This window comes from Andrographis paniculata, unplaced genomic scaffold (genome assembly GCF_009805555.1).
Source record: "Andrographis paniculata isolate CXL003 unplaced genomic scaffold, ASM980555v1 Contig10END, whole genome shotgun sequence".
Classification (NCBI taxonomy): domain Eukaryota; kingdom Viridiplantae; phylum Streptophyta; class Magnoliopsida; order Lamiales; family Acanthaceae; genus Andrographis; species Andrographis paniculata.
Window position 1 is genome coordinate 2469673 of NW_026137380.1, and position 27965 is coordinate 2497637.

Here is a 27965-nt window from a genome sequence, read left to right on the forward strand (position 1 = left end):
ACATGAATAAATAAATACAGAGAGCATTTACTAATTACTATAGGAGTCATGTCCAGTTAGGAATCATAAAATATGAGTTTAATGATTCCATCAGCTGGTCTAGCTAGAGCAATGAGATGAAGATAGCATTGAATCGTCCTCACATGGAAGTATATATATATAAATTTTAAATATGAAGGCCAAAATTGGTTAACAGTTAGAACCTTAAATACTGTTGCAGTAGAGGGCAATTCAGGTCCCTAAGTCTTCTTAGGCAAAGAAACAACAATCCAATCCTATCATAATATCCATAAACAACAGTTTACCAACTAGATTAATTGCAGCAAAATCATGCTAACAATTGGACCATTTTCAGGACCAACTCAAGTTTAATTTGGCTGGTTGTTCATTCGATTTGCTAACAAGTATTTTGATAAGGGGAACTTCAGACTCCTACAAGCCATTTTTAAAGCATATTTGATAAACAATCAATCTGTTTCTCTTCTTCTTCTTCTCCTCTGTTCCATTTGTGCTTTTCTGGTCATCACCCCATCAACTATCATCTATGCAGATGGACATTGGTAGTAAGTTTAACTTCCAAGTGATGGGATCACATGGAAGACCAGATTTCTTACAGACAAAGATTTCAATGAGCGGGCGGTAAGTAAATCCATGAACTTGATCCATCATCATCAAAACAAAAAGAAAGACTGGGATCTTTTCAGGCGATGCCCAATGTACAAGTGCTGCTACAAGTATATTACTCTAGAGTGGAAACACATAATAATGTATGTATTGATTGATTGATTGATCGAGATCCTGTTTTTGGCAATTGCACTTAAAGGAATTCATTTAAAATTGCAGTCGAGTTCATCGCCTAGAACCAGTAAAAAACATAGCAGAGGGTGACATTGCCACACAAAGGGACAACTTGAAAAAGACATAAAAACAGCATACACACAGCAATAGTAGCAAAGCATCGAGATGCCATATACTTAATTACAGTAATCCATGTAGTTTTGCAGCATATGGATATGGGGTGTTGTCTGTCCGGTGTTGTTGATACGACTGCTTGCTTACAGAGCTTTGTTTATACACAGCTAAATAACACACATCAATAATGGTGGTAATACACATCCATGACTTCCAGATCATCGGTGGCATCCTCATGATTGTTTATGCATTGCTGAGAACCCAACGCAAACATAATCACTCACTACACAAATCAAATCTGGTCAATCATCCAGCAACGCTTTTTCACCATTCATTTTGAACTTAATAATTATAATCCTGTGGACGTGCTTGCTCTCAGGTATGAGCCGTTTTGATTTCCCAAACTAACATCTTTTAGTCGAGCCACAGGACCAAGAATCCAGTGAGATCCCTACAATGGATGTGTAGGCATATTAACATCAGGTAATATTGAAGGGTTATCATCCAGATAGCAAAGCAAATTCAAAACACCAAGGAGACAGTCACAACTGAATAAACCAACTATAGAAAACAGTAAACTATGGTAAGTGCACGAATACAAAACTGAATATTGATCACATAGAGATGAAATATTTGATGAAGAACCTTGCAAGTTGCTCATTTTGCTTGGACCGAAAAAAACAAAAAAGTCTATATGCCACATGAAAGTTATGCAGTGAAGCTCCAACTGAGTTGAGTTTTCAAAGTAGAATTTAGTAAGTACCTTATCATCAATAACCAACTGAGACTTCAGCTTTAAAACTGGTGGCTTATCCCGCTGCCACCGATGACCAATAATCACAAGCCCAACAACAGCTGCAGCAACAACAATTGACCAATACGGGTTAACATTTTTCACATGATCATACAAGGAAGAAGCATGCCTTTTCCACCACCCCTCACAGGAAAAACCAGGCAATTCATCAAACTTATCATCTTCATTATGTTTTGGCACATTTGACAGGCATGGATCAATTGCATGGTCCAAAGGCTCAAAGGGTTCAGCAACTCCAATGTCCTCATCAGTAGCGTACGACCTCCCTGCAGTAGCTTCATCATCATAAGAACTGAATTTCTCAGCCCTGTACATGGCCTGCTCTTTCACCATCAGGTTTGAGGAAGCAACATCTTCAAAATCAGAACTATAGAATGACCCGCTGCCACCTTTTTCCTTGAATTTTGGAGCTTCAGGGAATTCCTCAGAAATGAGTCCTTCCAGGTGTATATCATCCACACTCTTTGATTCTGATTTACTGCCTTCATAGGCGATGGCTTCAGGAATGCTATCACTGCCCATTCCACTGGGTTTCTCCTTGGAACCAGCTTCTACTAGCATGTTCTCATGAATGCTTGGTGAATATTTGAAGTGGCCAGACATGAACAGTGCATCAGCTGTCTCTGCACTATTATCCCCGATTGCATCAAAAATGTTCTGTTTGGGACCAGGGGCAGCAGCGTATGCAGATTCTGTAAGAGCTACAACCTCCCATTCGTTTCCTTTAGGGACAGTCTCGTCCTCCTTGTTATCTGACATCTGCAGAAGCAAGTTCTACCAGGCATAAATTTCAGCTAAATAATCAAATATGAAAAATTCATATGATTGTTCATAGGTCAAGTGTACTGTGCAAAGTTTGTTATAGATGTTTAGATTAAACTGGTGGTATAAGGAGAATAGATGCTACAAAAAATCCAACATCAAGCCTTCAAATCATAAGTCAAAATATTTAGCACTTTTGCTAGTTAAGGTCTCAAGTGTTTGCAGCTCAAAATATGATTCAGCCCTTGAGATAATTGGGTACTACTATTTTTGTGTGGAGACCAGAATAGTTCACAAGGATGAATCCAAATTTAATGCAAATCAGATATTCCAATAAGAATGGGTACCGTAGCGGATCGTGTGTTGATTGCTGTGGTAATTTGATATCATCCATCCAATCAAAATTAAACTCAGATAAATATAATGATACAAACATGAAATATCATAAGAACTCAATTAATGATAGGACTATTATTTATTAGCAAATTTCATATTGATACTTAAAAAATTATTAATTGCAAACCAGCCAAACCTCAACTACATAAAATTGAACTTATGATATATTCTTATTCATTTAACAAGCATGTTCTAGTAAAATTGTTGCATCAGCCACGGATCCACCAAAGTATGGACACATTTACCTAACTCACTTGCACCCATGCCTCTGCAGGGGTTTAATTTTTGTTTTCATATAGCAACAAATAAGAAAGATAAGAAAACAATATATCATCTTAAAAAGAGTGCATAGTCCTATCCAATAAATCCAATAACCACGATTTTCCAAATATAACAACCGTCCATAAAACTTTCTCACCAATAGCACGAAACCCTAATATCAGATCACACAATCGAATCCAACTCTAATTTCAAATCAACATGAAAGACTAAATAACAGAACTCAGAGGTGCACACAATCACCAAAAACATAAATAAGAAAATTCAAGCAAAACCTCGCCTAGAAACAATCTCCTCAACACTCCAAGTTCTACAATCTTCGTACAGATCAACCACCAATTTCCAATAACGAAAAGCCTCAAACACACAAAACGAACCGAAATTCAACTCCTAAATCACCGAAGCAATCGAGAAGAAACACTAATCAATCGTAAATCAAAACAAATACTCACATCCACCGCACTGATTACACCGAAGAAACAACCAAAGAGTAGAAAAGCTCCGCGGGGAAATCGACGAAGACAAAGGTGGACAAAAGCCCGCAGGTGTATTTATTGAGGGTAAAAACAAAAAAGAAAAAGTGGGCGCCGGAAACCGGGATGGCCGGTTGCGGTTTCAAGACGTGGAGAGTGGTTTTACCGACTGTAAAAGAGAAACGGCGTCGTTTTTAGCTGCTAAGTCCTACGGACTACAGTTACCTGGAACACCCGCTTCTGTCTTGACTTTGACCATATGAGTGACATTAAAATAAATAAGACGAAGATAAAAGAGTGCGTAAGTTCTTTCCTTTGATGTAAAGAAATCCTTTTGGGCTGAAATTTCGAAATTGGGCTAATATATATGAACCGTTAAGATTGGGACTATTTGAGTCCAATTAGGTTATGATGATGGAGCTTCGCTGTGACAGATAACGAGCACAGCGTTATCTGCATTTTGGTTTGCGATTGACCGTGGCGTGGCGGAGTGATGGGAGATCTTTATGCTCTGGATTTTGATGGAGTTCTGTGTGACAGCTGTGGGGAGAGCTCTCTCTCTGCTGTCAAGGTATTGTTATAATTGCCAAATGCATGTCATGCGTATGATGCTGCTTGTTCGGCTTCAATTGGTTTCGATGGCATTTGGTTCGGTTGCTCGTGTTGTGGCACTGTCAAAGATGTTTGTGTCTTGTGTTTGTTTAGTTCGATTGGATGTGGACTGAAGAGAATTATATTCTCGTGTTCGGGGAGATGTTTGTTTGTGCATTTTTTTTTTAAAAAATTTTTATTTATGTGACTGGTGTTGCAATTGCTGTAGGCTGCTAAAGTAAGATGGCCAAGGCTGTTTGATGGTGTGGAAAAGCCTTTGGAGGATTGGATTGTCGATCAGATGCACATAGTAATTGTGTTATTTCTGTTTGAGTATATCAGAAGATGATTCGGTGTGTTTGTTTGTTTGTTTGTAATTAGTCTTTGACTGATTGCTGCTTTCAGGTTCGACCGGTGGTAGAAACCGGATACGAAAATGTGCTACTTGTGAGGTTGCTGTTGGAGAGCCAAGTTCCTCGTGTTCGGACGTCGTCAGTGGGTATCTAACCATGATATGTACTCCTTGTCTTATTATTGATAGCTGAGGCCTCCAACATATTACATATTTGGTACCTTGTTGTTAATGGCTGATGCATGACTTTATATTCATGGTTTGTGTGCTAGGTTGCCCAAGGGCTTACTGTTGAGGATATATTGGAGAACTGGTTGAAGATAAAGCCTGTTATTATGACAGAGTGGGAGGAGGTTCGGGATGAGCTAATTGATCTTTTCGGAAAGGTCAGGGATGAATGGATGGACAACGACTTGGCTACCTGGATAGGTGCCAACAGGTATAATTTTTTTTGGTTTTTCAGATGAAGTTGTTGCAGTATGGCATTCTCTTTCACGTAGTTGTGTAAGTTTGTTGATTTTCGGAAAGAAGTGTGTGTAGAGAGTATTACAGTTTTTTTGTTCACTTTCTCCTTTGTGGTTGTATGAACTCATGTAGTAGTCACTCCTACTCGCATTAGATCGATGTAGAAGAAAATGTTGATCATTACTATGTATAATATGCAGATTTTATCCTGGTATTCCAGATGCTCTGAAGTTTGCTAGCTCAAAGCTCTATATTGTCACAACAAAGCAGGTCTGTTTAACAAGAAATGACATCAATCCGCATACTTGCATTCTGTTCAAACAAAAAAAAAAAAAAAGGATACCTGGACCTCATGATCTGTAACACTAACGCCTAATCGGGCAAGGAAGCTTATGTTTCTTATTGTCAGCTTGTTGAAAGTGTACTTGTATGCAGAGCCGGTTTGCGGATGCATTACTTAGAGAGCTTGCTGGAGTCAGTATTCCACCTGAAAGAATCTACGGTCTGGGAACTGGGTAGGTTTTTGCAAGAGTAAAGATGTTCAAGAAAGGATATATCCAACGCGCGTGTGTGTGTGTGTGTGTGCGGGAGTTGTGTTTGATGTTGAATTTGATGTCTGTCAGTCCCAAAGTGAAAGTGCTGAAACAGCTTCAGGACATGCCAGAGCACCAAGGTCTAACCCTTCAGTAAGAACCCATAACATAGTTCATTACTAGCTGCTTCTGGGGTACAAGTCATAGAGACTAATACTAATGGTGTTCTCTGTTCAAAAGCTTTGTTGAAGACCGGCTGGCAACGCTGAAGAATGTAATTAAAGAGCCTGAATTGAACGAATGGAACCTGTATCTGGGTAATTGACTATCCCTGCTGATCTTTACGTTTGTTGTTTGGCTTTGCTCAGCTGCATTTTCAACTTGAGTAAATTTAAAACAGGTGATTGGGGTTATAACACTCGAAAAGAGCGAGAGGCAGCAGCTAGCATTCCTCGAATTCAAATTATCCAGTTGCTGGATTTCAGCAATAAGCTAAAGTGATGTATTATTTCAGATTCAAGTATTGCTCTAAATTACAATAACAGTAGCAACTGTTGTTCTTCCCTACACGATACGAGTGGATGTGATATATTTATTCCTTCATTTTGAATTCAGCAAAGAGTGAGTTCTAAACAGAATCCTGGTGCTGGAATTAGCACAAGAACACTGGATAAAGCTCAGGAGCATTGGATTTGGATCAAGTTGCCAACATGAGCCGTGTACTAATTCATTATGTATAGGAAGTTGCCAAGATTGAATGTGTGTGTATCCAATGAATGTGCAGGAAATCATCGGGGAAACAGAGTAGTATTCTGCACGATTAAAGCTCATGGTGGGTAGACGAACCTGCAGTTTTCTCAGATTGGAGCTTCTGGAACACTTCATCAAATGAAGGATCCCCTGGCCTTCTGAACAACTGATCACCCATCTTAACCTCGTAAGCCTCAGGCTGATTTAATAGGAACTCTTTTAACTGCAGCCATGGAAAGAAGAACACACTAGTTAATATTGTACAAGTGAAAGACAGAATTACCAGTGCTGCAAAACCCCATCTGAGGTGTCATCAGTGTGAATCCCCTTGTTAGGTGAACCGTATTTCAACACACGAGAATGGTGTTTTACCTACCCAGAATCAGAATCAGAATCAATCCACAAATTTAATTCTGAAAGTTTAACGAACCTCCAATGCATCTTGACCTCTCTGCATTGTGAACATAATGGTGCTAACATCTACGCCTGAGAACTTTGCCTCTATCGCCCCGGTTCTTGCAACTTTAGTCCATTTCATGGCAGTTTCTGATACCATCTCCTGCAAATAAAATTTTCTTCAGACAGATAGGGATGGATCGTAGAGTGGACATATTTGCACCCCTGTGACTTACTCTAATCTAGTTTTTCTTGCAATTATTGCTAAATCAAATTGGTTTTCTCACTTCTCTATTGGTACGCTAAAGCGTTTGTGCACGTCTATCAGATCACATTCTCGGAAAATTCATGGATTATGCAGTACAAAAACCTATTATAAGCACTAGCTTCAGAACAACCTAACTTCAAAGGAAACGGAAGAGCCAGATCATTACCGGAGTGCGGCGGCGTCCTGGTCGGAGCTTAACAAATCCAAAAACAGGTCCGAGTTGGCGCTTCATCATTTCGTCTTGCATTTCCTGGAGGTTCATTGTGGTGAAATCCGGCGGAGGGTCGAAATCGGTTTCCGTCTTGGTCCTTCCCCATTCCCGCCAGTCCTCGTCCTCCTCATCGTCAACGACATCGTCCAATTCGTCCGGAATATGGATCTTCCTCTGAGATGCGCAGGCAAATCTGTAAGTAATGGATGCTCGGGAGGCAAGTAGGAGGAGTAGGGCGAGGAGGACGGCATTACTGACTTCCATGCCACGGCGTCGGAACTGAAGCGGAGATTTGGCGAAGCAGACGCACATGTCTGTCTATGTATGTATGTATGTATGATATATGGGCGGTGGCGGTGGGTGCGCACGGAACCTCTTATCCTGCGCACTTGAGAACATAACATGCCCCAATTTAATACTAGTTGAAATATAAGTAGTAGAGCAATGTGATAATAATATACAGAAGCACCATTTTAACGATTATAATAATGTATTGTCGATAGTCGCGGTAACTGCCGATTTTAATTTTATCTGATGAATCAAAGTATATAGGCAACAAACAAAACCGGCAGACAAATGCAGATGAAATGAGGAACTCAAGTCAAGTCAGTTAGGAAGACATACATTAATAATGCAGAATCACATACAGCTACTACTACTACTACTTACTACACCAGTTTATACAGACAGAGAGAGAGAGAGTATGAAATCAATCGTAGGATTACTTGATAATCATAATCATAATCATAATCATAATCATTCTTTTGATGGACACAACCATTTCCTTTTCACCATTTTCCTTTCAATATGTGCAATTGAAAATACTACAGCCTGTGAGGAAGACATTACGATGGATGGACCATGTTACGGGTCCACTGCCCCGACCACCCCTGTTTCGTCGCTGGAATCGTATTCATCTTCGCTCATCTCCTCGTCACTTGATTTCTCTTCTTCCGGGACATGCCCCACGTCCTCAGGCTTAGCATATTTCTGGCAGTATTCTGGGAATTCGGCACACACGCAATAATGTTATCCAAATACAACACGACATTCAAGAAGGTGTAATTGCAATGAAGAAGACAACATTAATAGACAAAAATCTTGCTTTTGTAATACAATGGAGATTATCAGTACCTTTTACTTTCAGCTCATAAGCAGCTCGGTCACGCATCATTAGCGCTGCAGCCTCCCCATTCAACGGGTCTGATGGATTCGGATACAGAAGCAGCTGCGGTAGGAACACCTCGAAAACATTCACCAGGTCTGGACAGCAGACAACAAGTCATCGAAATTCAGTGAAACCTAAAAAACGGTATGCAGAATATAATACCACATTACCAAACATAGGACTCCATGTCTGGTTGATGACATCCAAGCAAACCGACCCTGACCTGCAAATTGATGACAAAATCAAATGATCCATCAACAGTAAATGTTGAAAGATAACACAGCTTGGGAAACCAAAATAAGCAAGACAGACAACTCACATTTCGTCCACATTTGGATGATAGATCTTGTTAATGAATCCAATGGATGGAGATTTGTATGGATAAGCATCCGGAAGCTCCACCCTTATTTTCCATACACCTCCGTGGTAAGGACCTATTATTACATCTCGTTTGGAGCATTCAATAAAACAGACAGAAACAAGGATTCAGCATTGTTTCCTGAACAAGAATGTTGTGCAAAAACACCAACATATGCATCATATCTTTTAGGGTTCATTAAATTGAATAATTGATCCAGTCAAGCCCTTGAAACAACATTTAATTCATCAAAAAGAAAAAGAAACATCTTTAATTCTTTACCATAAGTGAGACATCAAACAGAGCTACATATAAAGAGTTGCTTTCCCATTTCCTGCACAAGATTCTTAACAAAACATATGTCCTAAAATTTCCAGCCGAGTTCAACAAACCCCCCAAACAACTTTCAATTAGACAGCTAAAGATGAAGAAAAATAAATAAATAAAAATAAAAATTGAGGAGTGGGTTTGGAAGATTTTATTACTTTCGTTGGGGCCATGGAAATGGACATAGAATTCCTGCATCCCATCATTGATCATCTCCACTTTGAAATCACTCATCATCCTATTTCATCAGAGCAGAAAACTCAGAAATTAGTTGGAAAGGAAAACTTTCTGTGAAGAAAGAAATTGCCTGAAATCACAAGCAAACCCATAGAAAAGGGGAAGAAGAAAAAACGTGGTTCAGGAAATTACAGCTTCATCAAGTCCATCTCACGCCTCTTGCTTGGGGAAGACATCCTTACAATCTGTGTCTCAAACTCTTGGGCTTCTTCTTCTTCACCTGTGATTTTGCAGTGATGGAAAGCAAAAGTGGTGGAGAAATAAATCAAGAATTTTGAGATGTTTGTTAAAAGTGGAGAAAGAAGAGAGTTGAGAGGAGGAAGGAATGGGATAAACAAGGCACAAGGGTATTGTGGGGGTGTGCGTGTGTGATGTGCGTGTGAAGTAATATATGTATATATTTATATATACGTCTGTATATGTGTATTGATCAGACACCTATGAACTGTATCCTATCTAATCAATCAGCTCTCTATATTTAGGCAAGTTTTCAATTATACTGTAGTTTCCCAATTTTCAAGATTCCTGTCCTGGCCGGTAAATGTATCATTTTGTCATAATCTGCATAAGGGCTACTTTTCCATGTCTTATCCACTCATTTCTTACTTTAATATTTAATACATGGACAGGTATTCAAAAAACTTGTGTTCGTTTATAATATGATTTCTACAATTCATACACATTGTTGTGGTATCATTATCCAGACATGATCAGTTCATCCCATAGCTGCGTTTCCGGGTGGCGTTCAATGTTGATGCATGCAGTGGGCTGGAAATTGGGCTCAGTGGGCTGGAAATTGGGCCATCTTGTGGGCCCGCATATGTACTTGGTTCTATATATATACAGATATATGTGCATGTATGTTGCTCAAGAAAATAAGTAACTAAAAGGAGTTCTGGCATCTTGTGAAATGTATCTATATATATATACTCACACAAAATAAATCCCTGATGACATAAATGATTGCTTTGAAGTTTAGGCAAGGCAACTGATTATAATATTGGAAGGAAATACGAGTAAGCTTGAATAGTGGGTAAGCATACAAGCTTTTTTTAATTTTTTATTCATCAAACTACCACATTTTCCAGTATTATTTTATTCCATCAATCAGTAATTGTTCCAGAAACAAGAAAAAAAAAAGTCCACCAACCACAAGAAAGCCCCTAATTGTTATGTGTTTGATTGATTGCATTCAGTAAAGGGACAGAATTGAATGATGAGCCATCCTTTTATATGTTCCAAAAGCACACCAGAATGCTTATTAGTGACCAAATCTTGCATCATCAAAATATACAAGTAGTAATATCTCAACTACATGACAGAACTGCAAATATATTTAAGTCCAACCACTTGTTGCTCTATTACAATAAGGACTTGTCAGTGTCCTAAACAAGAGACTAAAATATGAAGTTTTAATTGAACCCTGTCATCAGACTTTTAATTGAAGTTGCAACCAGCCAGGCAACAATTATTGGAGGTGGGGAATGAGACTTTAGAATTTTGAGGCATTAAAGTTGATCATGATCAATGTAGTTCTGACATCAAATAAGGCTTTCTTTTCCATATATATATATATATAGACATATATTAGACATATTCTACCTGCAACTGAATAAATTTATGTGATGTACCCAAGACTGTATGTACCTGTGTGTATATTCTCAAGTGGGGTCCTAGAGATTCACTTATTTAGACAAACACTAACTTCACCAAAAACTATGCAAGTATTGGCTCCTTTCAGCCTTAAAAGAATCAAATACTAGGAATTCATTAATTGTGGAGTAGGAGAACAAGGCAATATACATTGATAAATTGATACATAAACCCAACAATATCATTTCTATTAAATGTGCACAGCTTCAAGAATTCAACTTATCATCATTTTAAATCCGAGTTGCAATATCAAGAGAGATAAATAATCCAAGATCATAAGAATGCTACAGTAAATATGAGGATTTGGAGACACTTGCCAAAAATTTGTTGATGTTCATGCCAAGTTGATTTGAGAGGCATTGATGTACAGAGCCGTCAGCGCAGAAGTTAGTACAATCCGTTGGTCATATGCTCCTATGCATCCTCGCTCGGACATTTTGTGGATGATCACCCAATATACAACACCTCAAGTGGTTTCAAGATTGTAGGATACCGTGAAAGACAAAATACTGCAATGCTGCAGGTAGTAGTAATGCGTATCGAGGCTATCTTTGAGTTGAATGAGATTTTGTTGGGGAGCGAAAAATGGAGCCTGGAGATTTCGAAGCCAATTGACCGAATTTGTTGGCAATGGGACCAAATTCTGAGTCTTCATCATCACTGCCAATGTCACTTGTAGTGCTTCTATTCTGTTGGGCTCTGCGCCGGAGCAGAAAAACATTGAAATAGTAGCTCACCAGAACTTCTCTGCCTTTCTTAGGAAATAACTTGAAAAGCTCATCCCAGAAGTACTTATCTGATGACAAACGGTTTGACAGCACAATGTCCTGAAACATGTTTTGATCAGTGTTTGTCCAGGAAAACGCTACTTTCTCCCCCATGCTGTCAAATTTCCATCTGTAGAAAGCCGGGCCTAACTCAAGCCTCAGTTTGATGGCTTTCTCCCGAACATGGAACCTTACGCACTCAAGAGAGCCTGGAAACTGGCAACCACATGATTCCTGTCTTCCCTTACCAATAGGATCCCTTTCGATTAAGTTTCGGTTCAATTCTCCTTCTTCAAGTGGCCAAATTTTGGTACCCAACCATTTAGAATCACTTCTGTAATCAACTCCACACAAATCTGGCAAATCTCCTTGATAAGGAGCCCCTATGCGAATTCGCTTCTTGCGACGATATTTAGCCCAAAATCCTGGAGACTCACCAGCTGCATCAGACTGTCTATCAGTAAAATCATCGTCACTCAGACAACTTGAGGAAGATGAATCTGCTACAAGCTGTTCATGAGATTTGAGAGAAGATTCCTTTCCAAGGAGCCTTTGGCTGCATCTTGACCCTACAGGACTGCATTGATCATCATTGTACATGCTTGGATGCATCTTTTGCTTCTTCTGCAAGGTATAGAAATCAATTAGTCGACATTTCCACAGAAACATTACGTGCCAAGTTTTGATTCTAAAGTGAAAAGATTATTATTTCAACCTGAGATCAAAGGATTAGCACATAATACTTTCTCACTATTATTTCTTTCCCGGTAGTGCGATCTATTTGAACACTGTAACATCTATGCAATAATAATACAATTCAACTATTTTCATTTGCAATATCCATTGACGAGAGATTAGCAGCATAAATTTCAGTACCACCTCTATTTCATTGATCTGAGATGTTCATCTAAAACAATGATTATTTAACTTTGATAAGTTTATTGTGTCCAAACCGACTCCAAAACAGTGAAGATAATGTCTACACAAGCACATATCAACCATTAGGCGAAATCATACAAATTAAAGAACAGTTAAACATGGTGCTATATTTAATCTTTGGAATCAAACACACTGCACCTGCCAAACTGATTGTTCAGAACTTGCACCGAGGTTCTTTTTCAGAAGCATTGCATCACGAGCCAAAAGAATCTTCTTCCAGGGCTGTTCGCTTCCATAATTTTTCCACTTACTCTTATCAGGTAAATGGTTGGTAGCAGGATCACAAGGATCTTTTGCAACCTTACGAATCCAATTCAGCATGCCCGCATAATAATCGTATTTTCTTTTCCTATTAATAGAAGTATTATCAGCAGTACAATCATCAACATTTTCAACCTTATCAGCCACAAAATGCTTTTCATCAGCATTCACAGTACTCCCTATATTTCCGTTAGTCCACTTCTTCTCAATGCTCTTAACATCTACGATTAGGTTCAAGAAATCCATGTTCTCATCACTTCTTTCCAATGCACACACTCCTCTTGACTCCTTACAGGAAGCCACTCAACGGAACCTTTAGATGTCACTCCAATGTGGTCAATAACTTAATAAACCAGAATGCAATTTCGTTCCGAATATCCTCCTTGTTGAAACACGTAACGTAAGCACCGTTGCATCACCAATTCGTCAACTGGATAGTACTAATTTAACATATGACATCGGCACCTCATTCTTATTTGGACAGACAAACTTACAACCCTTCACCAATAAACAGAAGCATCTGCGTGAAAGAGGAAACACCAAAGACTTTTGTTTGCCTTGTGAAGTCGAAGAACAAGTGCTTCAGAGATTTACGAACAGTATAGATACTTCACACCAGCTATCTGTTCAGCCACCCTGCAATCGAATTCCACATATATTCAGACCTCAGAAGCAAATTACATTCATTACAGATCAAACGGATACGTAGGAAATTAAATCAAGCGCACAACAAGCACATTAAGATCAAGAACCAAGAAACCTATAGAAAAGGAAAAACAGCAATGGCAAAGTGCCATCGAACTCAAAATAAAACCTGCGGATTAAAATATAAAAGTTTCGGACCTCTGCTAAGCGATTAAAGCCATCGAGCTTGTGGGGTTTTGGCGGGATGAAAGATGAGGGTTGAACATATATTTGAATGGTACTCTTACTCTCTCTACAGTAGAGAGGGATAGGGAGAAACAAAGAAAGAAAGTACAGAGCTACAGAAGCAAACCCTTACGTGGAACTAAATCTAAGAAATTATGATACGAGGTGAATAGATGGACGGGACGGGTCATAGGGAAAAGAGAAGGACGTACCAGTTCTTGAATCTTCGAGGGGTCGACCAAGCTGGGCCAAGGGTAGAAATAGGGAAGAAAGTTTTCGTATTTCTTCCTTTCTCGGATAAATCAAATTTCGAAATCGAGGACGAGAAGGAAGGAACAAATGGGGATTTTTGAGTTGAATCTAAAAATATTAATGATGTGTAAGGAAAGGAAAGTGAGCGGAGATGGTAGAGGATTTTTAGCTGGAACTATAGGTTAACCATGGTTAATTGACTCGGGTTCAATATTAATGCCTTTGTTCGAACGAGGGAATCAAGAACAGGTTTGGACCGTCGGAGAATGTAATGAAAGGACGGACGGTAAGCCTAGTAAGTAGAATAAGATTGCTTTCTTTGCTTGCTCCCTTCCTCCCTCCTCCCCTCCAAATTCTGAATCCAAGCTTATAGCTATAGCTGCTGGTGGTTTTTTACTCGATTAAAGAAGGAAGGGGCAGGGCCTACAGGCTACAGCCAGCGAAGCATAGCCATTACTACTGTACTTAATGGATGAGCATTATTAATCAACAGTCAATAATTTGATTAGAATAATGGTCCATCACACCACACCGCATGATGATGATCAGTGCCGTGCAGGGCCGAGGCTCGATCTACTGAGATGATGTCAAGTCAGAAAAGCAAGAAGCTTTCCTTCATTGCCTCTCAGTCTCAGATGTGGTTGACTGACAGGCATTAATTAGCACCTGAGATAGGTGTATCTTCTGTTCCGTTCGATGCAACCTATGAGCATCCGCATCGGTATTGTGGTTTACCTCGTCCGCCCCAGTATCAGCGTACCGGCTCTGCCCCAATTCTGATTGCCCGATCGGCAACTCCTTGGAGACGTCGTCCTCATCCTCGTCCGCACTGCTGCCGCCGCATGCTTGGCGTGCCCTCCTCCTCGACTCCTCCCCGACCCCTTGGAACGACTCCCCCGAAACCAACGCCTGCAGCAGCTTTGGCGGCGGTGGCACCCCCATTTCAACCACACCCTCCAGCATTTTCACCACCGTCCCCATTGTCGGCCGCGCAGACTCCTCGTCCTGAATGCACCACACACCCACCAATGCAGCACGCTCCGCCTCTGCCTCGTCGTATGCGCCGCTGAGCCGGTGATCCACCACAGCAGCGGTGTTGCCTTCGATTATCTGGCGTGCAGCCCATGGTGGGAAGAACCACTTCTCCGTCTGGTTGCCCCCTCCATTGGAGGACGGCGGCCCCTCCACATTGCGCCTGCCGCCTATCAACTCCAGCAGTGTCATTCCGTAGCTGTACACATCGGCCTTTGTGGTGATGGCAACCCCCGATATCCATTCGGGCGCCACGTATCCCCACGTGCCTCGCATTGTTGCCAGCACCCGGCTGAAGTCCCTGCCCACCAGCTTCGCCAATCCGAAATCCGACACCTTCGCCGCGAAACCCTCGTCCAACAAGATGTTCTCCGGCTTGATGTCGCAATGTATGATGCAGTTTCGACACTCTTCGTGCAAATAAGCAATGCCTCTCGCGGTCCCAACTGCCACCCGGAATCTCACATCCCAACTCAAGCACTGACCGTCCTGTCGCAAGTACTTGCTGAGAGGTCCATTCGGCATGTAATCATATACCAGAAGACGATGCAAGCTTTCGCAGCAAAAACCACGCAGTCTGACCAGGTTAACGTGCTGTATATTCCCAATGGTGCAAACCTCTGCTCGGAATTCCTTTTCACCGCCGCCTGGTCTCTCAAGCCGCTTTACAGCCACCGTAGATGAATCCAGCAGCTCCCCACGAAAAACTGCCCCAAACCCTCCATGACCAAGTTTCTCGGAAAATCCCTTAGTAGCTGCGTGAAGCTCCTTGTAAGAGAACACCCGTAGATTCGACACTTGAAACACACCCTCTTCTTCTCCCTTCCTTCGCCTAACTTTTCGCCTCATCCAGTACAACAAATTCAGAGTTCCTATGCTCAAAATCACAAGAACACCACAAATCAATCCGATAAGAACACCCGTCCTCCTCTTCCTCCCTCCAGCAGCAGCCCCATCCGACTGCACTCTCACATAGAGTGTATCCTGGATAGTGCTATCAGCCGTAAAGTTTCGCAGGTTCAAAAGCGAACCGTACAAGTTGCTGCATGCATTGCTCTTTGCATTATGATACAAACCAACACAAGAACAATTTCTTAGGCAAGCGCTCTCGCAGTCCTTGCGGCTCCCACTGAACGACACAACACTTGCTGCCTGGTAGCTAACAACTCCAACCTCCTCAAACCCATCTTTCCCACAGGTCTCACTGTCACCTCGCCAGCAACCCCCCGAGAAATCTTCCTTATCCCAGGACACACTGTTAACGGGTCCAAAACCATTCAAACACCGGCACGGATTCAACGAATCACCGCTGCTGCATACCCCCAAATTGCCACACAATGCATACACTCTACACACATTCTCTGGCTGAGACCAGAACATGCTCCAGAATTCACTCTGTTGAGACCAAGTGAACTGCTTCAGCTGCCCTGTGTGGTCTAACAGGAACCTAGTTAATGGCGGCAGCGCGCCGCTCTCCAATGGCACTTCGGAGTACCCAAAGGTTGCCATTGGAGTAAAAGGATACAAGAATTTAAACCTATATATGTAAGGAATGGTCATTTCAGGAACACCATCAAATGCATCTCCACTCCAATTACCAGTACTCCAATATGAATGGACGTCGTCCACACTATAGTTGCTATAGAAAAGAGCTATTTCGCCATAACCAGGAGGATTCAGTCTCAGAGAGTACCTTCCAGGGGATGGATCAACGGAGCTCCTCCAGGAAACCAGCCGCCGTTCGGCGGTCAGGTTCATGCCCGGAAGCCACGTGTCCGCCGGAAAATCAAAGCTCCGCCACACAATCCCGCCGTCGCTGCTCAGCAGCACCAGGTTTCCTTGCTCCAGAAGAACTAAGTCGCTTGCTCTCTCCACATTGTTCGTTTCCCATAGAATGGTTCCAGAACCTTCGTCCACCACAGCTAATTTCCCTCCCTCGTTGATCTCCGCTCTCGCCGACTGCAAATTTTCTATGGGCTTTTCACGGTTCGCAACCCATACGTAAGTCCTGATAGGGATTGAGGCATACCAAATCCCCAAGTACCATCTGAACTCATCAGCGTTTGGGGCGAAAAACCCTAGCCGGAAAGTCCTGTTCACACTGGTAACTGAAGCGTTCCCTCTAATAATTACCTTCGGTTTCTGCAAAGATTCCAATTTTCTGCCGCCATTAATCTCCCCTTCACCGAACTCCGCTGAAGAAGCTGCGGTCAGGATATACGATGAGAAGGAGGAAAAGAGGAGGAAAACTAAGGCCAAATGCTCCATAGCCATTGTGGTCGAAGAATTATACTCGTGTAAAAGCATTTCAGTAGATTAAGCAGACAATTTGGAGAGGTGGAGGCAGGATGGGGTGCTTTTTTGTTCTTGAGATATTGCAAAAGCAAGCACAGTGGCAGAGAGAGAGAGAGAGAGACTTTTTGATTTCATGGATATCTGAAAAGTCAGGCTGCTGCCACTCATGGTCATGGACAGGAACAAAAGTAGTTGTCAGGTTGTCAAGAATGACATCAACGCCCTTGTAATTATCGTTGGTGGAATGTTGAGAGAGAAGAGTATTTTGGTAAACTGGCAGAGAGAGAAAGCGGACTGCGGAGGAGTAGCTAGCTGAGTATAAAAACTATTAATGGTGGATGACGGAGGATCATGGGATGTTGTGGCAGAGAGACATCTATGATCTTGGATTCCCTACAACCAAATTCAAACACTTCAGACTTCTGTTCTGGCGCAGGACTACATAAAATAATAAAAACACAAGTATAATAAATGCACACAAATGTATGTAATATATATATATATATATATTAATCATCAGTTATTAGGGGGTGAATGATTGACTTTGAAGGTGCATTATGAATTTCATTTGTCTTGAGAGTTAGGTTAGAGCCCCACAAAAGCAGCTACCTAGCAACACTTTTGGTTCTTCTATCATTACAATTATTTTAGTGGTTTTACTGTTGCTCTTGTTAGCTGTCTTAATCTAGGAAAGTAAAGTAGTGTTTGGTCCGGGTTTGGGAAATGGGTGCCTTTTGACCAAATTGAGCAACGTGCACAGAATGGATTATATCGATCGTTTATCAATGTCAAGAATTATTCTTGGTAAAGATGAGATGAATTAACCCTAAAGTGGGAGGAGCTAACTGCATATCACTTAATATTGATAGTTGGAGGCCTGCCCATTTGTTCTGTTGGGCATGTGATATGACACCCAAAGTACACACTAACTCACACAACACCACATATACTTATACATACAAGATAGTATGATCATAATAACCAGCGCGGTTTCAACTGATTGGACGGAACAAGCATAGCATTTGTTATTGTGTTCCTGCATCTGCATCTATCTATCTATCTATCTATCTATGTCTCGGATCGATCTATATGTAGACAAGAACCTTGTTCCAACCTACCTGGGCGAATGTTGTTGATGATTGTTGAGTGAATTTTGATGAGTTAACTCATAGCGTCCGTTGGAGGCTTGCTGGTTCTGCACTCTTGGTTTCGAGCAGAGAAAGAAGAAGGAAGACGTGTATATGAATATGTGCCACAAGCTGCGCATGGCAGGACAAGCAGATATCAGCAATGGATTGATTCTTTTTATTTGATCATGATTCAATCAAATTCAATTCATACCTGTGCCAAATCCAGTAATTGGCAGTGGTCTCCATTCTCCAGCCTAATGAAGCCAGGGCCAGTGTGATGACTCCAGCCGCAATGAATCCCCAGCGGAACCGCCGTATGATTATCTTGATCGTATTACGAATCCAGCCTTTCACACTTTCCCATCTGCATTCAGCAGACGAAGGCATACATAGTTTATAAGCTGTAGAAGACTCAACCACTTGATTCCTTAAATAAAAGTGAATCCCTCTAGAAGATGGAAATGGCTTCTAACTACCTACCTGTAAAGAAAATTAAAACTGAACTCTCTTGAAAAAGGAAATGTTCGATTCCGTGCAAAGAACTCAACAAGCCACCCAACTAGAAGACCTAGAGCTCCTAAGCCCATCACATAGCCAATGTTTCTCGACCTACAAAATGTGTTATGATCAACTCTGGTTCCAGCAGAAAAGTAAGATTTGTGGGTGGGGTGAAGGCGTACTGTGTGGGTTTGGTTTGAGCCAGAAGAGCTGTTAGGAGTGCCACAACAATGAATATTGTCCTTTTCCACGCATCACTAATTGAGGTCAGGTAAACAAATGTGCTCACCACAGCCATGAATGAAAGCCAGAAGTCGAAGAACTGAAGGGTAAAATCACAGGTTAGAGATAAGCTAAAGGAAGAAAAAACTATTACCAGAACCTGTACCTGTAAGACGCGAAATGTCAGCAGACACCCGGCGCCTACATCACATGCATGATACACGGCACTTGCCAAACCACTGGATGTGAAAAGAACCCATTCTGGGAATGCCTGGAAAAGGAAGCCGAATAGTTCAAATGAAGACAGCTAAATCATTAGTCCCAGAAACATGAAGTGGTCGTCAGTCAGGGCAGTACCCGATTGCGAAGCGCCCAATACGCCGGGAACAGAGCTGCAGCATTTGATGCTATTAGGAAAATGGATTGCCGAAGATGCCCTGCACCAGTTTTCAGCATTTGTTCTTTAACAAACAGTTAGTTACAAAGACACAATATCCAACCAATGTGAAAAACAACCAAATCCATGATCTAAATCCGAAATAAAAAACTGTCACGGTGGCAAATAGGATCAACCCAGTTCTTAAACATGCAGAATGATTTATTGAGAAACACAAGTTAAAGTTACCTTGATGAGAGACAATCTCAACACTACAATCAAAACCACCATGGTTCCGGTCACAAAAACAATAGCTGAAGGAAAAGATATAATGACAAGACAATCACAACTTAGAAGTTTGTTGGCGTATGTGTGAAATGTAGATTGAAATAGAAATGTGAATACCTGTATAATGTAAGCCCACTAGCATCCAAAACAGATCGGCATGTTCCGTGATATGAACACTTGTGTGGACACCTCTCTATTGAAATGGAGATGTCAGTTCGAGTAGTAGAATTGGCAGGATCAAGCTTTCTCAACCCAAAGCTCCAAGTTCCTACTTTTACATACAGCATATAAAAACTAATCGTCTTCACGGTTGAATCATACAGCTTAAAAAACATGGAGTCATTGCTGTTGACTGTCTTATTAGCATAAAAGTAATCCCAACTGCTAAGAGAAGGTAATCCTTCATATCTTGCATAAATTTCATAATTTATCTTTCCGTCAGACGCTAGATGGACATGAATGTTTCCTCCAGCGGCACCAGCTGGAATATCCAGGAGGAAAAAGGTCCAAGCCTCTTCACTATTTTCTGCATGCGAAATGTTGCTTGTAAGGGGTTCCAGAGGAAAATTAGCCGAAGTGGATGAGATCTTTTCTGATATTGGGATATAGTTGGATTCGAAAGGGACGGATGGGTTTGTCCTAACAATGGCCTGCAGACAACCATTTTAGGTCAGTAATATTAGATTTAACCTAAATCAAACACACATATAATCAATTACTACCTGAAGCATGTATTTTTCCAATGTGCAATTCAATCCAGCCTTGGCGGCAGGGCACTCGAGCACTTGCCATTCCAGCAAATAGCACACTTTCAAGCTCCTACTTTGAGGTCCTCTGCTAGTATTCAATGTATCAATTTGCCGAACAATAAAAAACCAGCGGCCAGCTTTAGGAAAGTGAATGACCAGAGGCTCTTTACTAATGTCAATAGAAAAATCATAAACTGTTTCAAGGGGAACTGCACCATTTCTGGCGTAACACATTAACGACTGGCTTCCATTTATAGTTGAAGGCTGTGATCGATCAAATGTCACATTTGTTACTGCAATGAGTAGCTCTTCAACAATTCCTATTATATCTAATAAGTATATTTTTTGCTCGCCACCTTCATGACAAACTATTCCATTGGCATTTCTACAGGCAAGAACACTATTTTCCAATTTTCTATACAATTCATTGTCCAAACCAATTCCGGTTAAGTTATGGCCGGATTTACATGGAAGCATATAAACCGTTTGGTTGCAAAACTGACCCAACATCATTGAGGTCATACAACCCTCCACACTAAGATTGCCGCTAAATGATAATGCCGAGCCTCGATCTATCTGCGATTGTACATGTACATCATGGGATTAAAGAGATATTTCCAATTCCATGGCATCTGAGTTCATTAAAGTCATCAAAAGTAGCAGCAGTCAAGTCACAAACAGTTATGGAATCATGATAGTAACCATGACCAAAAATAGACTATCATAAAGCAATTAGTGTAGACCCATTGACAATCCGAGATAGAGAATAAAAAGAATACCATTTTCGACTGTGTCCGTACATGCCCAATGCCATTAAAAATCCCAAAGTACCATGTACCTGGAGAGATCTGTATGGAGCATTAGTTCAAACTGTTGAATTTTCAAGCTGCTGATATCTCTAAAACAAACCTGCTCATTTGTTACTCTCAGCCACAGGTTCTTCTGCATTGGATAGCATTTCTCAATGTTCTGTAGGCTTCGTGTCCCAGAAAAAGAACTATTGGATATGTAATCCATCACTGCATTAGCAATATTTCTTGTAGTCAACCAGATAACGAATGCCTGGAGGAGTATTAATCATGGCAGTTCCTCCACTCTTTATACTGGACAATATGAAAGTATTGAACTCAACAACTGCTAACTTTTACCTAGACCCATTACAGATGCGTTATACACATCAGGCAGAGGAAGGCTCCCTTCCCTAAAGCATATTATTTGCAGAGAACTTGGTGATACACTCTTTATTTTATGGAGATCCTGCAGATGGACATGTAATACAACTAATGGTGGTGAGAAGTCATTGTGTCATCTTGTTTCGCGGAAACTGGAAGACAGCATGATATATTCACTCTCAGGGATTTAAATGTCTGACAAAACTTTATGGAAACTTACGAGGTTAGCATCTGACTGCAGAGCAAAAGATATTGAAGAAAACCATGGTGGCAAATCAACTGCAATGCGACAGAGAAACAGTAGATGATCATAATATATAGAAGATTACGACTTTCACTGTATAATTATCCAGTTTGAATAGGTGATTAATGGGATCTCCAAGCTCCAATTTTAGTGAAAAGAAGGTGTAATTCACTGGGTACACTTGAAACATTTAATTAACCAGTGTTTGAGTCCTCCATCCTTTGTGATCCTCAAATATGAAGAGAAGAGAACAGAAGAAAATTGAAGTTTTAACTAAAAGTAAACCAGGTCAACAACAACTAGAAAAAGAAATTTTAACTAAATTAAACAATGAGACACTTGAAACACATCAAAAGGCTACACTGCAATCCACCAATACTAAGCTCCGAAGTTCCTTTGTATATATGGGCTCATTTCAAATCACACCAATTGTTTAGAATATCAAGGGCAGCCATTAGAAACAACTATGAAGAAGTAACTGATATTTGCAATGGAACAAGAATGCAAGCAAGCAAAAATACTTGATCGCCAGTTTTTACATTAAGAACAACCATAACGGTATACTGTTCATTTCAGTATTCAGTGTCAATGCAATGGAAAAATCACAACACTCTGATTAAGTAAACCAGAAGCGACCTAACCACTGAGTCCAACAACAACTCAATGCTCTAAAACAGATATAAGTGAAAAGAATCAACCATCACAATCAAAAGAAAACCCACAAAATCGATAACTAACCTGAATGCATACATTCAGTGAGACCGCGCAAAAAGGTTGCTAGCTATTCTAAAAAAGAAATGGGAAAAATGTAAAGACAGCCCTCGATTCGAAGCCTTACAATTCAGAATGCTGAAAACAAGTAAGAGATAACTATAATCCAACCAAATGACCACAATCATAGGTAGTAGCAGCAGTAAAGAAGCATCCAACCAAACCCCATCGCCAGTAAAAAAGATCAAGAATTTTACCTCTAATATAGCGCCACTCGTAGGGGTTGAGGCGGGTGGTTGCATAGGAGAAACTGGAAAGAGTGGAAGTATCGAACGCTTCATCTTGCGAATCGCACGCATAAATAAACACAGAAAGGATGAAACAGAAGGTCAGATGAGAATGACCCAGAATACGATTCTTTCCCATATTGTTGCTGCCTCGTTTTCTCACGCTGCATCATCATCACCAAGAATCATGATTCTTGAGAAGGAGGAGGAGCATGAAAAGGAGGAAATATCAAGAATGTTTCTGCTGCAATTGTAAGTAGTAGAGAGTAGAGTATTTTCTATGTGAATAAATTATTGTAGCCTGGTGTGTGGGGTTTCCCCCTGTTCACATGATTAATTACTTGTTTATTAGAAGACGTAGTAGTGCATATTATACTCTCATAATAGAGAGCTCGGATTTGCAGCTGTATTATTTCTGGATTTGCGCATTGACTACTGTTGTTGTCGTCGACATCCTTTCGCTTTCGTTCTTTCTTTCTTTATTTTTGTTCAGTTCATTCACATATCAGCAAAGCCCCGTAAATAAAGTAGTGTTTACTTTACTACTTTATTATTCACAAACTTTGCATTGATTTTGGTCCATCTCCATTTTGATGAAAACCCATTATGAATCCTATCCGACATTCCTACTCCTACAGAAGTTAATATAATAGAAGTGCTATCTATAACAGCTTGCTTATTGATGAAGAATATATATATACACATCCTTATAGTTTGTAACACTCATCTTCGCCCGGTCCCCCGTTTACCCTGCTCTGCTCACTGTCTGTTGGTGTTAAGTTTTAAGTGTATTGCAGTGGGTTGTGTATAAAATATAAAACTAATTTATTTCTTTCTATTTTTGGGCCCATCTGGTCCGAGCCGTTCTGTTTTGATGGATCGAAGCCCACAGAATACATATAGACTGGGTCAACTTCGAGCCCATTATAACGAAAAGCCAATCCAAGGCCTAAGCAAGCAGCCGATGGATTATAGATATATATATATATGGATGTGTCATGTGTGTGTAGATATATTGATCGACCTATTGCATTGCATTACTGCAGTAATCAATCGCAACAAAATCAGAGAGTCACCAAGTGAAGCTGATGGCCTCAAAATGGAGATTTCGTGCCAGGCTAGAGGAGCATATCGCTGCAACACTCTCTCTCATCTCCTTTGGCCCGCTCACAAGTGCTCCAACGCTTGCTTCTTTCGTCCCCAGCAATATTCCTGAGATAAAAATAAATAAATTGAAGCCCCACATCAATGGCAGATCAGTTCAAGATTGGCTTTCAATGCTTACTCTCTAGGTCAGGCCTCTGACCATAATGCACATTCATGGATTTGATGGTTGATTGCAGTACTGGGAGGGTCTCCATTTCTATGTCCTCTCCACCAAACAATGAGTTGGATGATGATCTATTCTCCATGTTCAGAATCTGTTTTGCTTCCTTGGCATTCTGTTTCTTGTTCCACAAGAATGCTCCACTGGCTGCTATCACTATGGAGAAGTATATGATCATCATGTTCATTGCGCCTTTCTTGCTGTTGGAATAGACCTTACTGGTGTTTTTATCAATTGGATACACAACGTATTGAGTGTAAACTCCTGCGAGGACGAGGAAGATGAGGAATGAGGATGAGATTATGGCAGCAAGCCATAGCCAACTGTTGGGGCCTAATGTGGGAGATATGGGTGCATTGGATGGGTTTGGTTTGAAGAGCACGGTCTGCGTCTTCCCCATGTCCATCGGATACCCCTTTTCCCTTGTGATGTAGGCCTCTATTTGGAGCTCCAATTTTGAAGGAGCGCCTGAAATGGGGAGGATAAGGTCTAACATGGAGAGATGACAAGAGTTCTTGAAGACGCTAACAAGCATCATCTTTGGAGTTTTGCACTTCAGTGTAGAGTTGATGAACATAAGCTCTCTGATTATTGAAATGAAGGGAGCTATGCCACTCCCTCCACTGATCATCACCAATACGTCGTGCCTGCAGTAGTTAAGTGAATAAGTGGATGATCATCAATAGGGGCATGAATGCATGTGTTTATACGTATGTAGTTTTAACCTAAGGAAATTAGTTGATGCTGGACCATAGGGTCCTTCAACAGAAACTTGAAGGTGATCGACTGACGAAGGTGATGAAATGGCATCATAGAGGTTCTTAGTCCAACTGCCAGCAGATTTGATCAGAACACTCAGCCTCTCTGGTTCTAAGTTACTGCTAGAGGTAACGGTGAAAGGATGCCATTGCAGCTTGGAAATCGTGGGAACGTTTATAAACATAATACTTGTAGGACTGTATTTTAGCCCTGCATGCCAGAATATTTATTGAGAGTGCATTTGGCATCCAAGATTAATGAAACATGTAGAAGCCTCAGTAACTATTACCTCGACTCTTAGAGAAGTTCAGTTCAAGAGTGTCGCATGGTAGGACGCGTGCAGAGAGTAGTCGAACTCTCTGCCTGGATTGTAGAAACCTTAGATATCTGTCGATGATGAAAAGATAGATACCGGGGAGCATAATACTGGCGAGGCCAATGCTTGTGTGCAGGACGAAGAAAATGATGAAGAGAATGTAGAGATAGTGAGTGTAAAAGAAGAGCTCAAACATCTTTCTTCTGATGGTAGGGTAAGTTGTGATCCATAATGCCAATCCACATAGCAAAGATATCTCTCCTGGTATATTTGCTACGGAATGTTGATCCCATTTCAGAATCTGCATTGGTTAAAAAAAAAAAGCATTAAGAAAACCATAATCAAATGTAACTACATTGTTTTATCAAAACGTATAGATTTAGTGCCTCTAAATTTAAGTACTAGAATATGATGTAATGCTTAAATCATAATGTATCTACTTGACATTAAAAACTTCTAATTTCCGAGATGATACGAGGACTAAATATCTGCAGTTCTTGCGTTCATACACAATCTTTGAATGCTGTATTGGACATGGTATAAGTCGTTGTGGAAAACAAAACTTGCGACAATGATTGAAGCATTTTTTGTATCTTTCCCAAAGAAACTTAAGTGACATCACAACTACCAAAAATGGAGGAAAATGCATGCAATGGTTGGGAAAAGGTAGGGAGCATCAGCCATCAGTCAGGGATGAAATTATTAAGGTGGGCCTGCCCTGGATTGAAAAGATTGAATTGCTATCCCACTGTATGGGACTTACATCCTTTTCTTTCTTCATCTTTTCTTTTGTCACCACATGTTGCATGGCTCTGATTTGCATTGCATGTGAGGATGAGAATAAATCCCAATCAGAATATAAGAGGCCCTCATGACAAAGCAACTATAATGTGAACATAAAGAACTGCAGAAGAAGACATACTTGTGAATATGCAACGAAGGCAGTAGGAAAACACAATAATAGATGAAGGGATAATGATGGATACAGTCCAAGACTAAGAATAAATGGTATAGTTAAGGAGGAGTGGTTCCCAACCTCTGATGGTACAGTTAAGAAATGGTAGCATCATGAAAAAGAAAGTGAAAGTTTACCTCAGATAATTTGTTGGTGAGGGCCCAATAGAGAAAGTAAATAAGTCCGTGTGCAGTGAAGAGTGCCATGGCCATGTTTCCAATCCAGATGTGGTATTTGGTGCTGGCTTCCGATGTCAGCCCTATCAGGGGCAGAAGGGATGAGCCTCTTGTCACTGGATAGAATAGAAATGTTAAGCACAAATTCCCCGTCAACCCCGTGAATAGTCCCACTCCATCCAGCCATGTTTGCCACCTGCCAATGCAACAGCCAACCAAAGCAGCAAGAGTAAAAACACAGACTTGACCAAGCCTGCTGCAATAGATTTCTGTTTTGAAGATTCTGAGGTTGATTTATGTAAGGATCGTGCAAGAAATAATGTCTTGCGTGAAATGGAAGAAAGACAGTTGTTATGGTCCAAGGCTGTAACAGGATTCCTGTGTTGAATATCTTACAAGAAAAACTTCCCATAGGCAATTTGTATGGGGTGAAGGTCTTACTCTTTTTCACCTTGGGTCTTGGAGAGTGTGGGAACTTTTTTATCCCAATTGCGGAGGTACACCGAAAAATACCAGACACAGAGAGCAATGAACATGATGAACAAGGAAAGCTCTGTGAGGTTGACGATCCCAAGCCCCTTGACAATCATGGGCCTCCTCATGAACCTCATCTTGTTATCCATTATACTGCTTTTGATATCATGTAATAAGGCATATAGATCATCATCATATGTTGATTAATACTAACTGAAGGGCAAAGAACTATAAGTATATACTTAATTCACACCTTCCTGCAGCCTTCTTCTTCCCCAAATGTAGATATAAGCATCCGATCACAGAGATGAACAAGATGGGGAATGTGAATTCTAGCATATATGTACCTGCAACACTAACATGTCTCGTTTGTATGAACTCTTAAGTCTAAATAGAAGAAGAAAAATAAAGATCAGAAAGTGGCTGATACCTTGATATCCAAAGAAAGTGAAATTTGTATGAGCATAAATGTGAGGCCACCATTTGCTTACATAAGTTCTTGTTGGTATGATGATCCACATCATAATATACCCGAGAAACACAACAAGAGCCAGCAACAAGATTGCCCTTCTGATAGCAGAGATTAGTACTCCACGGGAAGCCATTGATCAAATCCCGAAAACTTCTCTGTATCACCTTTTTCGAAGTTTAGAATGAAACTTGTACTGATGGAAGGATGGTGAGTATGGAAACGTGTTCTTATAAACCAACTGTTGGAAATTTCTCTGAGTCAATAAAAGGTTAATACTGCAACCTTTAATATGGACCACTAATCTCATGCTCCTTCTCTGATCTTCCTGTGTTCTTAGAATATTGTTGTTTGTTTTAAGTGTGTGAATGCACAAATGTTGTACGTCTGTATTTTTCCTAATTGATGTTGTCTTCATGCACCAGACCTGGCCCCTTGTCACGTAGAAGGG

The 27965-nt window shown here is 40.7% G+C and overlaps 8 protein-coding genes across 13 annotated transcripts; 1 reads left to right on the forward strand and 7 right to left on the reverse strand.

Annotated features, from left to right (window-relative positions):
* Positions 1-885: 885 nt before the first annotated feature.
* LOC127248615 (ATG8-interacting protein 2-like) lies at positions 886-3758 on the reverse strand. 2 transcript variants are annotated; one of them, XM_051271096.1, is made up of 3 exons: positions 3616-3758; positions 1676-2485; positions 886-1363 (listed from the first exon to the last, which is right to left on the reverse strand). In XM_051271096.1, exons 2-3 carry the CDS (start codon positions 2483-2485, stop codon positions 1262-1264), a joined length of 912 nt encoding a protein of 303 aa, XP_051127053.1. In that variant the 5' UTR covers positions 3616-3758; the 3' UTR covers positions 886-1261. The 2 variants fall into 2 exon arrangements, with proteins under 2 accessions (XP_051127053.1, XP_051127134.1); XM_051271177.1 differs by having other exon boundaries at positions 1676-2500; positions 3616-3703.
* A 270-nt stretch (positions 3759-4028) lies between these two features.
* LOC127248746 (uncharacterized) lies at positions 4029-6180 on the forward strand. Its single transcript, XM_051271297.1, has 9 exons — positions 4029-4207; positions 4457-4537; positions 4633-4722; positions 4852-5018; positions 5245-5314; positions 5480-5559; positions 5668-5730; positions 5818-5894; positions 5978-6180. The coding sequence occupies exons 1-9, from the start codon at positions 4130-4132 to the stop codon at positions 6076-6078; spliced, it is 807 nt and encodes a 268-aa protein (XP_051127254.1). The 5' UTR covers positions 4029-4129; the 3' UTR covers positions 6079-6180.
* LOC127248828 (uncharacterized) lies at positions 6019-8193 on the reverse strand. Its single transcript, XM_051271394.1, has 4 exons — positions 8052-8193; positions 7158-7590; positions 6758-6886; positions 6019-6550 (listed from the first exon to the last, which is right to left on the reverse strand). Exons 2-4 carry the CDS (start codon positions 7512-7514, stop codon positions 6398-6400), a joined length of 639 nt encoding a protein of 212 aa, XP_051127351.1. The 5' UTR covers positions 7515-7590; positions 8052-8193; the 3' UTR covers positions 6019-6397.
* On the reverse strand, positions 7799-9679 carry LOC127248894 (ubiquitin-conjugating enzyme E2 5). The gene is made up of 6 exons (XM_051271490.1): positions 9425-9679; positions 9214-9293; positions 8690-8804; positions 8541-8593; positions 8337-8465; positions 7799-8203 (listed from the first exon to the last, which is right to left on the reverse strand). The coding sequence occupies exons 1-6, from the start codon at positions 9466-9468 to the stop codon at positions 8067-8069; spliced, it is 558 nt and encodes a 185-aa protein (XP_051127447.1). The 5' UTR covers positions 9469-9679; the 3' UTR covers positions 7799-8066.
* A 1811-nt stretch (positions 9680-11490) lies between these two features.
* Positions 11491-13158, reverse strand: LOC127246936 (AT-rich interactive domain-containing protein 1). The gene is made up of 2 exons (XM_051268602.1): positions 12790-13158; positions 11491-12336 (listed from the first exon to the last, which is right to left on the reverse strand). The coding sequence occupies exons 1-2, from the start codon at positions 13156-13158 to the stop codon at positions 11491-11493; spliced, it is 1215 nt and encodes a 404-aa protein (XP_051124559.1).
* Positions 13159-13172: 14 nt separating this feature from the next.
* LOC127248064 (G-type lectin S-receptor-like serine/threonine-protein kinase SD2-2) lies at positions 13173-17795 on the reverse strand. 2 transcript variants are annotated; one of them, XM_051270262.1, is made up of 2 exons: positions 13995-17795; positions 13173-13548 (listed from the first exon to the last, which is right to left on the reverse strand). In XM_051270262.1, exon 1 carries the CDS (start codon positions 17371-17373, stop codon positions 14650-14652), a length of 2724 nt encoding a protein of 907 aa, XP_051126219.1. In that variant the 5' UTR covers positions 17374-17795; the 3' UTR covers positions 13173-13548; positions 13995-14649. The 2 variants fall into 2 exon arrangements, with proteins under 2 accessions (XP_051126219.1, XP_051126285.1); XM_051270328.1 differs by having other exon boundaries at positions 13756-17795.
* Positions 17796-18203: 408 nt separating this feature from the next.
* Positions 18204-23405, reverse strand: LOC127248165 (uncharacterized). 3 transcript variants are annotated; one of them, XM_051270414.1, is made up of 14 exons: positions 23009-23405; positions 22017-22075; positions 21773-21881; positions 21534-21643; positions 21404-21472; positions 20598-21200; positions 19993-20525; positions 19837-19901; positions 19569-19672; positions 19378-19482; positions 19172-19311; positions 18972-19100; positions 18703-18855; positions 18204-18620 (listed from the first exon to the last, which is right to left on the reverse strand). In XM_051270414.1, exons 1-14 carry the CDS (start codon positions 23175-23177, stop codon positions 18476-18478), a joined length of 2493 nt encoding a protein of 830 aa, XP_051126371.1. In that variant the 5' UTR covers positions 23178-23405; the 3' UTR covers positions 18204-18475. The 3 variants fall into 3 exon arrangements, with proteins under 3 accessions (XP_051126371.1, XP_051126458.1, XP_051126525.1); XM_051270501.1 differs by having other exon boundaries at positions 19569-19648; positions 23009-23400; XM_051270568.1 differs by lacking the exons at positions 21773-21881; positions 22017-22075; positions 23009-23405 and having other exon boundaries at positions 21404-21462.
* A 434-nt stretch (positions 23406-23839) lies between these two features.
* Positions 23840-27827, reverse strand: LOC127248424 (ferric reduction oxidase 2-like). Of its 2 annotated transcripts, none has more exons than XM_051270786.1 (8): positions 27476-27827; positions 27299-27392; positions 27013-27201; positions 26533-26767; positions 25414-25741; positions 25091-25334; positions 24324-25012; positions 23840-24250 (listed from the first exon to the last, which is right to left on the reverse strand). In XM_051270786.1, the coding sequence occupies exons 1-8, from the start codon at positions 27648-27650 to the stop codon at positions 24111-24113; spliced, it is 2094 nt and encodes a 697-aa protein (XP_051126743.1). In that variant the 5' UTR covers positions 27651-27827; the 3' UTR covers positions 23840-24110. The 2 variants fall into 2 exon arrangements, with proteins under 2 accessions (XP_051126743.1, XP_051126817.1); XM_051270860.1 differs by having other exon boundaries at positions 27013-27198; positions 27476-27826.
* Between the last annotated feature and the right edge of the window lie 138 nt (positions 27828-27965).